The 15,542-nt window shown below is 41.4% G+C and overlaps 1 protein-coding gene across 1 annotated transcript; it reads left to right on the forward strand.

The window, feature by feature from the left end:
• Positions 1 to 325: 325 nt before the first annotated feature.
• LOC139375833 (annexin A13-like) lies at positions 326 to 15,036 on the forward strand. Its single transcript, XM_071117733.1, has 11 exons — positions 326 to 454; positions 1,312 to 1,387; positions 1,895 to 1,989; positions 2,522 to 2,692; positions 3,399 to 3,432; positions 5,311 to 5,390; positions 5,843 to 5,911; positions 6,239 to 6,340; positions 6,756 to 6,831; positions 12,608 to 12,720; positions 13,534 to 15,036. Exons 1-11 carry the CDS (start codon positions 440 to 442, stop codon positions 13,651 to 13,653), a joined length of 951 nt encoding a protein of 316 aa, XP_070973834.1. The 5' UTR covers positions 326 to 439; the 3' UTR covers positions 13,654 to 15,036.
• Positions 15,037 to 15,542: the final 506 nt, after the last annotated feature.

Genomic DNA, 15,542 nt, shown 5'->3' on the forward strand with positions numbered 1-15,542 from the left:
GTGAGGACAGGTGTGGAGGCTGATTAGCAATGTGTTGCAGCTGTGCTAGTTGAGTTAGTAGGGAACAGCGTTCAAGTCTTGTCCTATCGCCTGAATTTTTGTTCATTCTTAACACCATTAGTTGATTTCAATTCAATATAAAAGTAGTAGCCTATACTTCTTACGTTATACAGTTTAAATCAATGGTTTTAATTCACTAAAACATAGTACACAAACCGAAATGATTCAAATTAAGTAGCTAGATAGGATGATCACTAAACGCTTTCAGCAGTGTCGTAATTAGCCTGCCAAATTGATAAAGGCTGGTGACGTCAGCTATGCTGGCAGGGCTGGACCTTCGTGTGCAGAATCGACTTCTTAAAGGGTGACTAGCGAGGAGGACGTTGACTGACCCGACACTGTACATCATCTTCGCTGGATTGAAAACAAGAGCTGCAACATGGGCAACGTCCAAGTGAGTGTCACGTTTTTGGACAATTTTATTTTTAAGTGCGTTATCAGCTTTTGTTGACTTTCTATGCCTAGTAGCCTATTTGATGCTACTGTACAGTGTAGCCGGAAAGTAAACGAAAATAAACGCTCATTTTAAATGCGTCTTGGTACCACTCGACTGAATCAATCTACATGTCAAAAATATAGTTATTTATATTCTGTTAGAGTCTAAGAACAATTCAGCTAAATGGCCCATCACACTGCTATTGTTTATCAAATCATTTTAAAGCTTTTAAAATGTCCGTTTTTAGAAAATCTATGTAAATGGTTAGCTTTCATATATGATTTGTGTATGCGTGGAGCATAATTTATCCATTAAATAGCTTGCTGTTTATCATAGCCTGTTATAAACGTAGGCTATGCAGAAGGACCATTCATACGTCAACCCGACTGTATATCAAATGCGTGTTAGGAGCGTGGCAGCTTGAGTAGGCTGCTTCTCTCTGGAATTTCTCAGAAATTCCCCCCACTCAATGATCAATACCGTTGCATTGTCTTTGGGGAGGCTGAGCGATGAAGAGGGAGGGAGGCTGGCGCCTAAGTAGCTTTGTAGCAATATGCAATTGCCCCATGACTCAGCGCACAGAGACTGCACCCTTTTGCTAGACTAGGAACGGAGGGGAATCTAGTCTACTGTACTCAACCATGAAGGAAGAGTCTCTCTCGCATGATCTATACCGAAAAGACTTTCATTTTTAGGATGAATTATGTGGCATAGACCTATGGTTATTTGAGACAGATATGATATCATGGGAGAGCATATTTTTGTATGTTATATTAGTGTCATTGGATGTCCTGATTCTGAATGTTTTCCCATAGCCAACTATTACCCCCTATGATGATTTCGATGTTGTGGCTGATATCAAGGCCATTCGCAAATCCTGCAAAGGTTTGGGTAAGTGTATTCCATTCAAGCATTAGTTTAGGCCGAAGGCTATAGGATTCTCAAATCCGAGCCTTGAGGTCGATAGTACGGATCGTTTTTCTTGTGTCCCTAAGGAATTGATTAATCCATGTCAGTGATTGGCCAGAGCGACGTCTAGGTCTGAATCAGTTCCTGATTAGAAGGGGCAGAATGTAGACCAGCAGTACTGAGGATTAGTACAGGAACTTGTCATTAGTGTCTGTAGTCCCTTGCATAGGGTCATGGATGTGTTTTTTTTTCTTGCACATCAGATGCATGACATCATCCATCTGATTAGAAATAAAGTGACCTGATCACTGTATCCACAAATATGAGTCAATTATGCAGCGATGTAGCGATCAACGGATTATACAATGATAATAGGACAATATACATTTTATTTATTGACACTCCATCAATGGCTAGTTTTGAGCATTCACGGATCAACTGTTTGTAACTATTATTGTTTTTAAGTGTCTTTCTGATTCCTCACCACAGGGACGGATGAGGAGGCCATCATTGAGATTCTGGCCAATCGTTCATCAGCACAGCGCTTGGAAATCAAGCACGCATACTTCGAGAAGTATGACGACGTGAGTCGTTTCTCATTTGTAGACTCGGGAGGTCAACGCATTAAGACCATTTTTATGTGAAATGCAGAGTCCCAACTGTTTGTTTCATTTGAGTTGTAGGGGAGAAATACTTTTTGGATCACAAGATGGCTGTCCTGAATGACGAGTTAGCACGCGGAATGAGTGATGGAAATACTAACATGTGTATAAAAAAAACAAATGGCTAATGCCATTGTACAGAATTTCCCCTCTCCTCGATTTCTATATTCTGCTTTGCTTGCCTCCTTGAAATATGATTTTTTTTTTATATAGGAATCGAGGTCAGAACTTGTTTAAATGAGAGTGGAATTTCACTCTTGTTTAAATGAGAGTGGAATTTCACTGTCCTTTTTATAAATGTATACTTTAGACATGAGAATACAGGGATTGAACCCTTGGTCTTTGGTGGGGAGGCAGACATGTGACAGCAGCAGGTGTGTTACCACTATACCACAGGGTTTTCATGAGGAAAGACTTTTGAGAACCATCTGTTCTATGTATTGTCCATACTAAGGAGTTGGAGGAGGTGTTGAAGAAGGAGCTGACTGGTAGTTTTGAGATGGCCATTGTGGCTATGCTAGATCCGCCCCACAGCTACTCTGCCAAGGAGCTGAGGAAGGCCATGAAAGGGGCGGGCACCGACGAGGCCGTTCTGGTGGAGATCCTGTGTACCAGCACCAATCAGGTATGTTGTTACTGGACCATTAAGCCAATTGGATGTCCTTTATTTTATTTCACCTTTATTTAACCAGGTAGCCTAGTTGGGAACAAGTTCTTATTTGCAACTGCGACCTGGCCAAGATAAAGCATAGCAGTTCGACACACACAACACAGAATACACATGGAATAAACAAACATACAATCAATAATACAGTATACACTGCATGTGAAAATGAGGTAGGATAAGAGGTAAGGCAATAAATAGGCCATGGTGGCAAAGTAATTACAATATAGCAATTAACCACTGGGATGGTAGGATGTGCAGAAGATGAATTATTCTTGACTAAAGGCTTATCGGGTATGGGTGTATTGGCCCAACTAGCATTGATTTGGACTGTCAAATCTGCACTCTGCAGGAATGTACTCGCACGATAATGACAAACAATGCTGTTCAGCAGATCCATTTTACCTGTCACAATACTGTTCCAACAGATCGGTAGCCTAGTGGTTAGAGCGTTGGACTAGTAACCGGAAGGTTGCAAGTTCAAACCCCCAAGCTGCCCCTGAACAGGCAGTTAACCCACTGTTCCTAGGCCGTCATTGCAAATAAAATAAAAATTCTCAACTGACTTAAATAAAAAAAGGTACAAAATATGATTATTATTTAGTGAATGGAAACAGAAATGCTAAAGCAGAATGACTCTTGTTATTCCCTGACTCTCTCCCAACAGGAGATCCTGACTTGCCAGGAGGCGTATGCCCAGGGTAAGTATTTTTAGCCAGGACTTCATAATATATTTGATGGTCCAGAATATGGTCAGTCAACCCACACGCAACCAGTGCTCTTGTATTTTGTTATGTGAGTCACTAGGATGAATCGCAGTGGAATCAGTCACGTTTTCCTCTCTCGTTCGCTGGTGGAGATTTAGACATGACATCATAAATTCATTTTAGAGTAATGTTGAAGCTTTTGGGAAATCTCCAAAACTGTCGTTGAAACGTGACACTGTTTACCCCCTTAAAAAAAATATGCTGACCCAATGTCTGTCAAGGGAATTATTGATACATTCCATGCTGTTGTGATATTGAATTCATTCTTCTCAAATTGCTGTCCTTTCATAGTATTGCGTTTTGACATCCCATTATTTGGTTTTGTGAACTTTTGTCTTCATTTGTTGCTACTTTGTTTTCCTAACACATCTGAAATGGTGTTTTTCTTTATTTTTACTTTCTACATTGTAGAGTAATAGTGAAGACGTAAACTATGGAATCATGTAGTAACCAAAAAAGTGTCAAACAAATCCTAATATATTTTAGATTCTTCAAAGTAGACACCCTTTGCCTTAATGACAGTTTTGCACATTATTGGCATTCTCTCAACGAGCTTCACCTGGAATGATTTTCCAACCGTCTTGAAGGAGTTCCCACATATGCTGAGCACTTGTTGGCTGCTTTTCCTTCACTCTGCTGTCCTCTCATCCCCAACCATCTCAATTGGGTTGTCTGACTGTGGAGGCAAGGTCATCTGATGCAGCACTCCATCACTCTCCTTGGTCAAATAGCCCTTACACAGCCTGGAGGTGTGTTGGGTCATTGTCCTTTTACAAATGATAGTCCCACTAAGCACACACCAGATGGGCTGGCATATTGCTGTGGTTGCCATGCTGGTTAAGTGTGCCTTGAATTCTAAATAAATCAGACCGTGTCACCAGCAAAGCACCATCACACCACCTCCATGCTTCACGGTGGGAACCACACATGCGGAGATCATCCTTTCACCTACTCTGCGTCTCTCAAAGACACGGTGGGAAAATCTCAAATTTGGACTCATCAGACCAAAGGACAGCTTTCTACCGGTCTAATGTCAATTGCGTGTGCTTCTTGGCCCAAGCAATTATCTTCTTATTGGTGTCCTTTAGTAGTGGTTTCTTTGCAGCAATTTGACCATGAAGGCCTGATTCACACAGTCTCCTCTGAACAGTTGACGTGTCTGTTACTTCAACTCTGAAGCATTTTATTGGCCTGCAATTTCTGAGGCTGGTAACTCTAATGAACTTATCCTCTGCCGCAGTGGTAACCGTCTTCCTGTCCTGTGGCGGCCCTCATGAGAGCCAGTTTCTTAGCGGATTATGGTTTTTGCGACTGCACTCAAAGTTTTAAATTCAGTATTGACTGACCTTCATGTCTTAAAGTAATGATGGACTGTTTCTATTTGCTTATTTTAGCTGTTCTTGACATAATATGGACTTAGTCTTTTAAGAAATAGGGCTATCTTCTGCATGCTATCCCTACTTTGTCACAACACAACGGATTGGCTCAAATGCATTAAGGAAAGAAATTCCACAAATTAACTTTTAAACAAGGCATACCTGTTAACTGAAAAGCATTCCATTCCTCATGAAGCTGGTTGAGAGAGTGCCAAGCTAAGGCAAAGGTTGGCTACTTTGAAGAATCTCAAATAAAAAATTAACACTTTGTTGATTACTACATGATTCCTTATGTTACTTCATAGTTTTGATATCTTCACTATTCTACGATGTAAATATGTAAAAAGACCCTGGACACCTACTAATTCAAAACTTTTGGCTGGTACTGTACATCTGGAATGACCTCTACAGTGAGACCCATTTGTTTACCCTCCAGTGAACGAACGTGACCTTGTGGCTGACATTGAGGATGACACCAGTGGCGATGTCAAGAACCTCCTGATATCTCTTCTGCAGGTAGCCAGGGTGATATTCTATGCTTAAAGTACATGTGTCAAATATACACTTTGCACCAATTGATCACGTGACAAGGCGACACGACATCAACTGGAGGTGTTCCCCATTGGGAGGCCAGTCTGTGGGCCTTGTGCCCACTCTTTCCCCACCCCCTTCCCACTTCCCCTGCACTAAAAGTACATGACTCATATCCTGTCACAATGACCATGTAAATTAATTTGGATAAGAATGACTGCTAGGTATGAAAGTTAAAAGAAGTAAATGGGGAACAGGAAAAGACATTTTGGTTTGGGAAAACAAAGCGGCATTACATCATACCTTCGCTTGATAGGTTGATTCTTCCCAGACCTGCTCTTTCACTCTTACTCGGTCTGTCGCCATCCTTTCTTTGTCCCCCTCGCTCTCCCTTTGCATCTCTTTACCCCCACACCCTCTTCTCTATACCCTGATAGGCTAACCGAGATGAAGGCTTCGAGGTGGACGAGGGACTGGCCGAGCAGGATGCGACCGCTATGTTTGAGGTGAGCTCTCACCATGTACGGTACCAGGCTCTTGTTTTATGTCTATCAACCCCTCATGATGCTCTAGGAATCAGTATGAAGGTAAAGGGAAGATTTCAACAAATAGCGCTTGTGGAACGTGAGTAACTAATTTCTTTCGCGTAAATCTGCCGTTGACATCAATGCGTAATTTATGCAAAAATCCAAGTTGTGTGAATGGATCTCGAGACAGAATTCCTTTTATTTTTTTATAAGCACTGACTTAGACTGTGTATCCCTGTGCTTTCTGCTGGTGTGTGTATTCTGGCCTTGATGAAGTGTCTTCTGGTCTTTGTTTGTGGATGTCAGGCAGGAGAGGGTCGTTTTGGAACGGACGAGTCCACCTTCAGTTACATTTTGACACACAGGAACTACCTGCAGCTTCAGGCCACCTTCAAGATCTATGAGCAGGTATGTACAGTACACCTGCTTTACAGTATGTACAGGACACCTGCCACTGGGGGGGTCATTAACTCTGTCAATGCTCTGAATTGACAATAATAGTCAACAGTAAGAAAATAACCGTTATTACTAGGTTGGTCCAGTGGCGTAAGCCGCTGCCTCCATCCCACATACTGCTGCATATCTGTCCCACTGCTCTTTCCTCCATCTGTCCTATCCAATAAGCAGATGCATGAGGAGTGGGACTGCCCCACTTTTTAAAAATAAGAAGGAAATAAAACCATTTGCCATTTAAATGGAAGCACTTCTAAGTACGTGGGGAAATTGCCTGGCAGTAGTCGGTTATGTTTTGTACTCAGTATGAACATGGACAAATGGATCACCATCTTGATTCTGTGTTCACTGTCCTGTTTGTTCTCTTCAGCTCTCTGGGACAGAGATCCTGGATGCCATTGACAACGAAGCCACTGGGACCTTAAAGGAGTGTTACATCACCCTGGGTATGTTATTTCTAAAGGCCATGTTTTACATGGTTGCTAACTACCTGTAAGTTAAATACACTGAACAAAAATATAAACACAAATCAAAGTTTATTTGTCACGTGTGCTGAATACAACAGGTGTAGTAGACCTGAATACAACAGGTGTAGTAGACCTGAATCAAATCAAATCAAATTTATTTATATAGCCCTTCGTACATCAGCTGATATCTCAAAGTGCTGTACAGAAACCCAGCCTAAAACCCCAAACAGCAAGCAATGCAGGTGTAGAAGCACGGTGGCTAGGAAAAACTCCCTAGAAAGGCCAAAACATAGGAAGAAACCTAGAGAGGAACCAGGCTATGTGGGGTGGCCAGTCCTCTTCTGGCTGTGCCGGGTGGAGATTATAACAAAACATGGTCAAGATGTTCAAATGACCAGCATGGTCGAATAATATTAAGGCAGAACAGTTGAAACTGGAGCAGCAGCACAGCCAGGTGGACTGGGGACAGCAAGGAGTCATCATGTCAGGTAGTCCTGGGGCATGGTCCTAGAGCTCAGGTCCTCCGAGAGAGAGAAAGAGAGAAGGAGAGAATTAGAGAACGCACACCTAGATTCACACAGGACACCGAATAGGACAGGAGAAGTACTCCAGATATAACAAACTGACCCTAGCCCCCCGACACATAAACTACTACTGCAGCATAAATACTGGAGGCTGAGACAGGAGGGGTCAGGAGACACTGTGGCCCACTCCGAGGACACCCCCGGACAGGGCCAAACAGGAAGGATATAACCCCACCCACTTTGCCAAAGCACAGCCCCCACACCACTAGAGGGATATCTTCAACCACCAACTTACCATCCTGAGACAAGGCTGAGTATAGCCCACAAAGACCTCCGCCACGGCACAACCCAAGGGGGGGGGGTAGTTGCAGTAGTCTAACCTAGAAGTGACAAAAGCATGGATTAATTTTTCTGCATCATTTTTGGACAGAAAGTTTCTGATTTTTGCAATGTTACGTAGATGGAAAAAAGCTGTCCTTGAAATGGTCTTGATATGTTCTTCAAAAGAGAGATCAGGGTCCAGAGTAACGCCGAGGTCCTTCACAGTTTTATTTGAGACGACTGTACAACCATTAAGATTAATTGTCAGATTCAACAGAAGATCTCTTTGTTTCTTGGGACCTAGAACAAGCATCTCTGTTTTGTCCGAGTTTAAAAGTAGAAAGTTTGCAGCCATCCACTTCCTTATGTCTGAAACACATTCTTCTAGCAAGGGCAATTTTGGGGCTTCACCATGTTTAATTGAAATGTGCAGCTGTGTGTCATCCGCATAGCAGTGAAAGTTAACATTATGTTTTCGAATAACATCCCCAAGAGGTAAAATATATAGTGAAAACAATAGTGGTCCTAAAACGGAACCTTGAGGAACACCGAAATTTACAGTTGATTTGTCAGAGGACAAACTATTGACAGAGACAAACTGATATCTTTCTGACAGATAAGATCTAAACCAGGCCAGAACTTGTCCGTGTAGACCAATTTGGGTTTCCAATCTCTCTAAAAGAATGTGGTGATCGATGGTATCAAAAGCAGCACTAAGGTCTAGGAGCACGAGGACAGATGCAGAGCCTCGGTCCGATGCCATTAAAATGTCATTTACCACCTTCACAAGTGCCGTCTCAGTGCTATGATGGGGTCTAAAACCAGACTGAAGCATTTCGTATACATTGTTTGTCTTCAGGAAGGCAGTGAATTGTTGCGCAACAGCCTTTTCTAAAAGTTTTGAGAGGAATGGAAGATTCGATATAGGCCGATTTAGTTTTTTATATTTTCTGGGTCAAGGTTTGGCTTTTTCAAGAGAGGCTTTATTACTGCCACTTTTAGTGAGTTTGGTACACATCCGGTGGATAGAGAGCCGTTTATTATGTTCAACATAGGAGGGCCAAGCACAGGAAGCAGCTCTTTCAGTAGTTTACAACAGGTGTAGTAGACCTGAATACAACAGGTGTAGGTAGACCTGAATACAACAGGTGTAGGTAGACCTGAATACAACAGGTGTAGGTAGACCTGAATACAACAGGTGTAGGTAGACCTGAATACAACAGGTGTAGGTAGACCTGAATACAACAGGTGTAGGTAGACCTCACAGTGAAATGCTGAATACAACAGGTGTAAACCTTACAGTGAAATGCTGAATACAACAGGTGTAGTAGACCTCACAGTGAAATGCTGAGTACAACAGGTGTAGTAGACCTCACAGTGAAATGCTGAGTACAACAGGTGTAGTAGACCTCACAGTGAAATGCTGAATACAACAGGTGTAGTAGACCTCACAGTGAAATGCTGAATACAACAGGTGTAGTAGACCTCACAGTGAAATGCTGAATACAACAGGTGTAGTAGACCTTACAGTGAAATGCTGAATACAACAGGTGTAGTACACCTCACAGTGAAATGCTGAATACAACAGGTGTAGTACACCTCACAGTGAAATGCTGAATACAACAGGTGTAGTAGACCTCACAGTGAAATGCTGAATACAACAGGTGTAGTAGACCTCACAGTGAAATGCTGAATACAACAGGTGTAGTAGACCTTACAGTGAAATGCTGAATACAACAGGTGTAGTAGACCTTACAGTGAAATGCTGAATACAACAGGTGTAGTAGACCTCACAGTGAAATGCTGAATACAACAGGTGTAGTAGACCTTACAGTGAAATGCTGAATACAACAGGTGTAGTACACCTCACAGTGAAATGCTGAATACAACAGGTGTAGTACACCTCACAGTGAAATGCTGAATACAACAGGTGTAGTACACCTCACAGTGAAATGCTGAATACAACAGGTGTAGTAGACCTTACAGTGAAATGCTGAATAAAACAGGTGTAGTAGACCTGAATACAACAGGTGTAGTAGACCTTACTGTGAAATGCTGAATACAACAGGTGTAGTAGACCTTACAGTGAAATGTTGAATACAACAGGTGTAGTAGACCTGAATACAACAGGTGTAGTAGACCTCACAGTGAAATGCTGAATACAACAGGTGTAGTAGACCTCACAGTGAAATGCTGAATACAACAGGTGTAGTAGACCTTACAGTGAAATGCTGAATACAACAGGTGTAGTAGACCTTACAGTGAAATGCTGAATACAACAGGTGTAGTAGACCTCACAGTGAAATGCTGAATACAACAGGTGTAGTAGACCTGAATACAACATGTGTAGTAGACCTCACAGTGAAATGCTGAATACAACAGGTGTAGTAGACCTGAATACAACAGGTGTAGTAGACCTCACAGTGAAACGCTGAATACAACAGGTGTAGTAGACCTGAATACAACAGGTGTAGTAGACCTCACAGTGAAATGCTGAATACAACAGGTGTAGTAGACCTCACAGTGAAATGCTGAATACAACAGGTGTAGTAGACCTCACAGTGAAATGCTGAATACAACAGGTGTAGTAGACCTCACAGTGAAATGCTGAATACAACAGGTGTAGTAGACCTCACTGTGAAATGCTGAATACAACAGGTGTAGTAGACCTCACTGTGAAATGCTGAATACAACAGGTGTAGTAGACCTTACAGTGAAATGCTGAATACAACAGGTGTAGTAGACCTTACAGTGAAATGCTGAATACAACAGGTGTAGTAGACCTGAATACAACAGGTGTAGTAGACCTCACAGTGAAACGCTGAATATAACAGGTGTAGTAGACCTGAATATAACAGGTGTAGTAGACCTGAATACAACAGGTGTAGTAGACCTTACAGTGAAATGCTGAATACAACAGGTGTAGTACACCTCACAGTGAAATGCTGAATACAACAGGTGTAGTAGACCTGAATACAACAGGTGTAGTAGACCTGAATACAACAGGTGTAGTAGACCTCAGTGAAATGCTGAATACAACAGGTGTAGTAGACCTCACTGTGAAATGCTGAATACAACAGGTGTAGTAGACCTCACTGTGAAATGCTGAATACAACAGGTGTAGTAGACCTTACAGTGAAATGCTGAATACAACAGGTGTAGTAGACCTTACAGTGAAATGCTGAATACAACAGGTGTAGTAGACCTGAATACAACAGGTGTAGTAGACCTCACAGTGAAATGCTGAATACAACAGGTGTAGTAGACCTGAATACAACAGGTGTAGTAGACCTCACAGTGAAACGCTGAATACAACAGGTGTAGTAGACCTTACAGTGAAATGCTGAATACAACAGGTGTAGTAGACCTTACAGTGAAATGCTGAATACAACAGGTGTAGTAGACCTTACTGTGAAATGCTGAATACAACAGGTGTAGTAGACCTTACAGTGAAATGCTGAATACAACAGGTGTAGTAGACCTTACAGTGAAATGCTGAATACAACAGGTGTAGTAGACCTTATAGTGAAATGCTGAATACAACAGGTGTAGTAGACCTCACAGTGAAATGCTGAATACAACAGGTGTAGTAGACCTTACAGTGAAATGCTTACTTGCAGGCCAATAGTGTAAAAAAGGTATTAGGTGAACAATGTGTAAGTAAAGAAATAAAAACAGTAAAAAGACAGGCTATATAAAGTAGCGAGGCTATATAAAGTAGCGAGGCTACATACAGACACCGGTTAGTCAGGCTGAAGTAGTATGTACATATGGTTAAAGTGACTATGCATATATGATAAACGGAGAGTAGCAGTAGCGTAAAAGAGGGGTTGGGTGGGAGGTGGGACACAATGCAGATAGTCCGGGTAGCCATTTGATTACCTGTTCAGGAGTCTTATGGCTTGGGGGTAAAAACTGTTGAGAAGCCATGTAAAGGGTTGGTTTTGTGCGCTGAAATAAAAGATCCCAGAAATGTTCCATAACACACAAATATTTCTCCTTTGCCAAGATAATCCATCCCTCTACCATAAGCCACCTCAAACCTCATTTTAGAGAATTTGGCAGTACGTCCAACCGGCCTCACAACTGCAGACCATGTGTAGGGGCGGCAGGTAGCCTAGTGGTTTAAAAGCGTTGGGTCAGTAATGGAAAGGTTGCTGGTTTCAGTCTCTGACCTGACTAGGTGAAAAATCTGTCGACGTGCCCTTGAACAAGGTACTTAACCCTAATTGTTCATGTAAGTCGCTCTGGATAAGAGCGTCTGCTAAAACGAGCTAAATGTGTAACCACTCCAGCCCAGGACCTCCACATCCGGCTTCACCTGAGACCAGCCACCTGGACAGCTGATGAAACTGAGTAGTATATTTGTTGATAGGAAAGCCCTTTTGTGGGGAAAACTCATTCTGATTGGCTGGGCCTTGCTCCCCTGTGGGTGGGCCTACACCCACACACTGTGCCTCTTCCAGTCATGTGAAGTCTATAGATTAGGGCCTAATAAATCTGTCAATTTAAATACATTTTTCTTATGAACTAACTCAGTGACATTGTTTCATGTTATGTTTTTAATATTTTTGTTCAATATAGCTGACTGAGGGTGAAACCATTCACTGCCCTTAGTTGTAAATGTGACATAAAGCAAACTACTTCAAGTGTCTGAAGGAGTAATCATGGCTTCCTCATGAGACTATAGCATAGTGGGTAGACTCCAAAATTAGGAAAAACTTTCATTCATCAAATGTAAACAGAACTGTGGCATTTCCTGTTTTTTGTATTTATTTTTTTACTTGAGTTGCTATGACATTGAACCCAATGCTGGAGTTAGACTTAAGTGCCCCTCCAACTCAGTGCTCTGTGAGGCACACAGGGAAGTATTCATCTGTGTGTCTGCATGCACGTCTCTTTCTCTACAGTGCGGTGTGCCAAAAACCCTCAGCTCTATTTTGCCCGTCGCCTGAACGCCGCAATGAAAGGGGCGGGCACTGACGAAGACACGCTCATCCGCATCATCGTTGGTCGCTCAGAGGTATGACATCAAGGCATGAGACACAGAATATTACTCTTTAAGGGGTTTAGTATCACCAATGTGTTTCTAAAGCTTTTGTCCTGTTAGACAATGCCCCCCCCCCCCTCGTTTTCCTAACAGTATTGTGTAGGGCGTATGATGGCGGGTGGTGCCACAATTGTTGCTTGAGCATATGACGCGACCTTGCTCAGGAATCACTCTGTTGCTAAAGCAACAATTTATTTTGTTTACCATAATGAAACTGTCACCGTTTTTATAATTATTTCTTGCGCAACGGGAGTGACTCTGGACCATGTGTTTTGCCAAATAATTTGAAACGTATTTAACTTTATTAGCTCTCTTCGTGGGTTGCAAGTTTCTTCACAATATTGTTTTCAATGTTTTAGGACTAATGCCCAACTGAATGATGTAGTCTAAAGTGCATTACTGTGGCTTGGAAACACGATGACATTTTCAAAGGGGGAAATCTTTATCATTGTGATGTCGCCAGATTGGCTTTAGATGCAGTATAACTTTAGCTAGTTAAGATTGAGGGGACTGCACTGAATTTTAGCTAGCTAACGTTAGCAATAGTTTTTATTTTACAAACTTTGCTAGCTAATGGCCAGCTCTCTCTAAAGTAAATTTGAGGACATTTCATTCAAGTCTTTCGTTCAGAATGACTGGGCACCAGTATGGGTCGTATGTTCATAACAATGTGCGGACAGGTGCAACCCACGAATACTACTACTTGCCCTCTAAATAAGAACATATCGATGTCATACGAGGATAATTATAGAACCAGAATATCATGTAAATGTTTGTTTCCAACAGTTTGACCTGGAGACCATTAAGGAGATGTACCTGGAGAAGTATGATGTTCCTCTGAAAGAAGCTCTGAGCTCTGAGTGTGGAGGAGACTTCAAACGTCTCCTACTGGAGATCCTGCACTAAGACCCCTGTTTGTTTCTCTTTCTGTTCCTCTTATTCTTTATCCTTCTTTGACAGTTACACTCCTAAAACACCCGTCTTCTTATACTTCTACCTCTCTCAACCTCTTCTCTCATCCTCTTCCTTCTCTCCGGCTCTGACTGCAGCATGGACCAAAAACCAACCACACCGTCATGTGTTACTAACACAGACACAAGATGTCACTAACTTCTACATTGAGTTATGAACAGAAGACTGCCAAGTATCCTGGGCCGTATACTGGATAATGACTTAAAAGTCATAGACCTGAATTATAAATACTGTTCTTAAAACAGTATATCAATATGTTATTCAATGTTGATTATCACACATTCCACAGTTAGGCTCTTCCTACATATAGTAATGTAACCAACTATTTGTCATTCTTTTTTTTCCCTCTTTTCTTTATTCAAAGCTGTGGGAAGTAGGGGTGCTGAAGGCGCTGCAACACCCCTTGGGGAAAAAAACAAGTCAATTTGCTTTTTTTTTTTTAAACAAAATTAGTGAACTTGTCCTTTACTACTCCTGTATCAGTTGAGGAAAAATACTCCTCAGCATCCCCCTGTTCTTATTCCTTTCTTGTTTGTGGCTGATAGTTGATGTTGGCTGTATCATTAGTTCATACCACGTTTACTGTGTCTACCACATAGATGCCTTGACGAAGCCTTAAAAGATGCCATTTATTTTCTTTCTGCTGCACCACTCAAGCTCAAAGGAATCTCATTGGAAGCTTTCCGGTACATACATGGCTCCATTTTGAATCGAGAAGAGATTAAACATATCTGGCTTAGAATTTCTATCCATCATTAGGATTTTTAACCTGTAGGAAAGAAGTTGACTGTTTATAGATACCTTTTTAGATCAAAGCCTTCTCTCTTTTGAAATATTTACACTTTGATTGACAATTCCTTTTTTCTTTCTAATAAAACTCAATGGAAAACAGCAGTAGTAACCAATTGAAGTAGTTGATATAAATAAGTGGATGTTAATGCTTTTAAAGAGCAATGGGGGCTCTAAAAATAATATATTAAGGAGGGAATGCACCATAGCATTGATTGTAGTATTTCATCATTTAAAGGAAATGTGCAAATTAATCGTAAGGCTTCAAGTACAATCATGAGCATGTAGTATTAAAGGCAACTGCTGTATGGTAATATTACATGGCCTCCTAAAATGGTATATCAAAAATACCTCTAACTATCTTGTAGTGAGAGTGGGCTTCTGTTGTGTCAGCTATACAGGTGTCAGAACGGTATTGATGGCAACCAGGTCAATGTCAACGACTTGCATTTTGGATGAATGTTATCCTGAACATAGCCAAAGATTTGTGGTTACTGTAAAATATAAATAAAGCATAGCTATATTAAACATGTTGCTGTGTTCATTTTTTTTTTTTTTTTTTTTTGTCAACCTCTGATAAAAGTGAAATTGCATTTAATGAGATGGGTATGTGTTCAGTACTACTGATTTTACTTTTGACTAATCAATTACTTTAAACTGTAAAACTTGTTTGTTTCCTGCGGGCCTTGCCAAAAGTTGTGTGAATGAGGAGTGTTAATTTGCAGAGCAGTTATTGCCTTGGTATCTATGCCCAATTTTAACCTCTAGATGGCACTATAGATCTACTGTTACCCAATAACCAAACTGCAGGTCCAATGTTTTGCCAACTATACTATTAGGGGAGAAAGCAAGGTACTGTGTTACATTTGACAAGATATAGCACACTGTTTCCCCCCCCAATATAGTAAGTCCTTATCTGAAAGATATGCTTTCTTTGACTGTCTCTGACCTGGGACCAGGAAGAGTAATGGATACTGAAAGCCATAGGTGGCTGTACTGGAAAGGAAAGCATAATGTTTAGTGTAGTACATTTA

The sequence above is a fragment of the Oncorhynchus clarkii genome, chromosome 20, assembly GCF_045791955.1.
Source record: "Oncorhynchus clarkii lewisi isolate Uvic-CL-2024 chromosome 20, UVic_Ocla_1.0, whole genome shotgun sequence".
NCBI classification, from domain to species: domain Eukaryota; kingdom Metazoa; phylum Chordata; class Actinopteri; order Salmoniformes; family Salmonidae; genus Oncorhynchus; species Oncorhynchus clarkii.

Coding starts and splice junctions, on each gene's coding strand:
- LOC139375833 (XM_071117733.1), top strand. Junction 6,341..6,755: donor CCTTCAAGATCTATGAGCAG/GTATGTACAGTA, acceptor TGTTCTCTTCAG/CTCTCTGGGACAGAGATCCT. Junction 6,832..12,607: donor GGAGTGTTACATCACCCTGG/GTATGTTATTTC, acceptor CTTTCTCTACAG/TGCGGTGTGCCAAAAACCCT.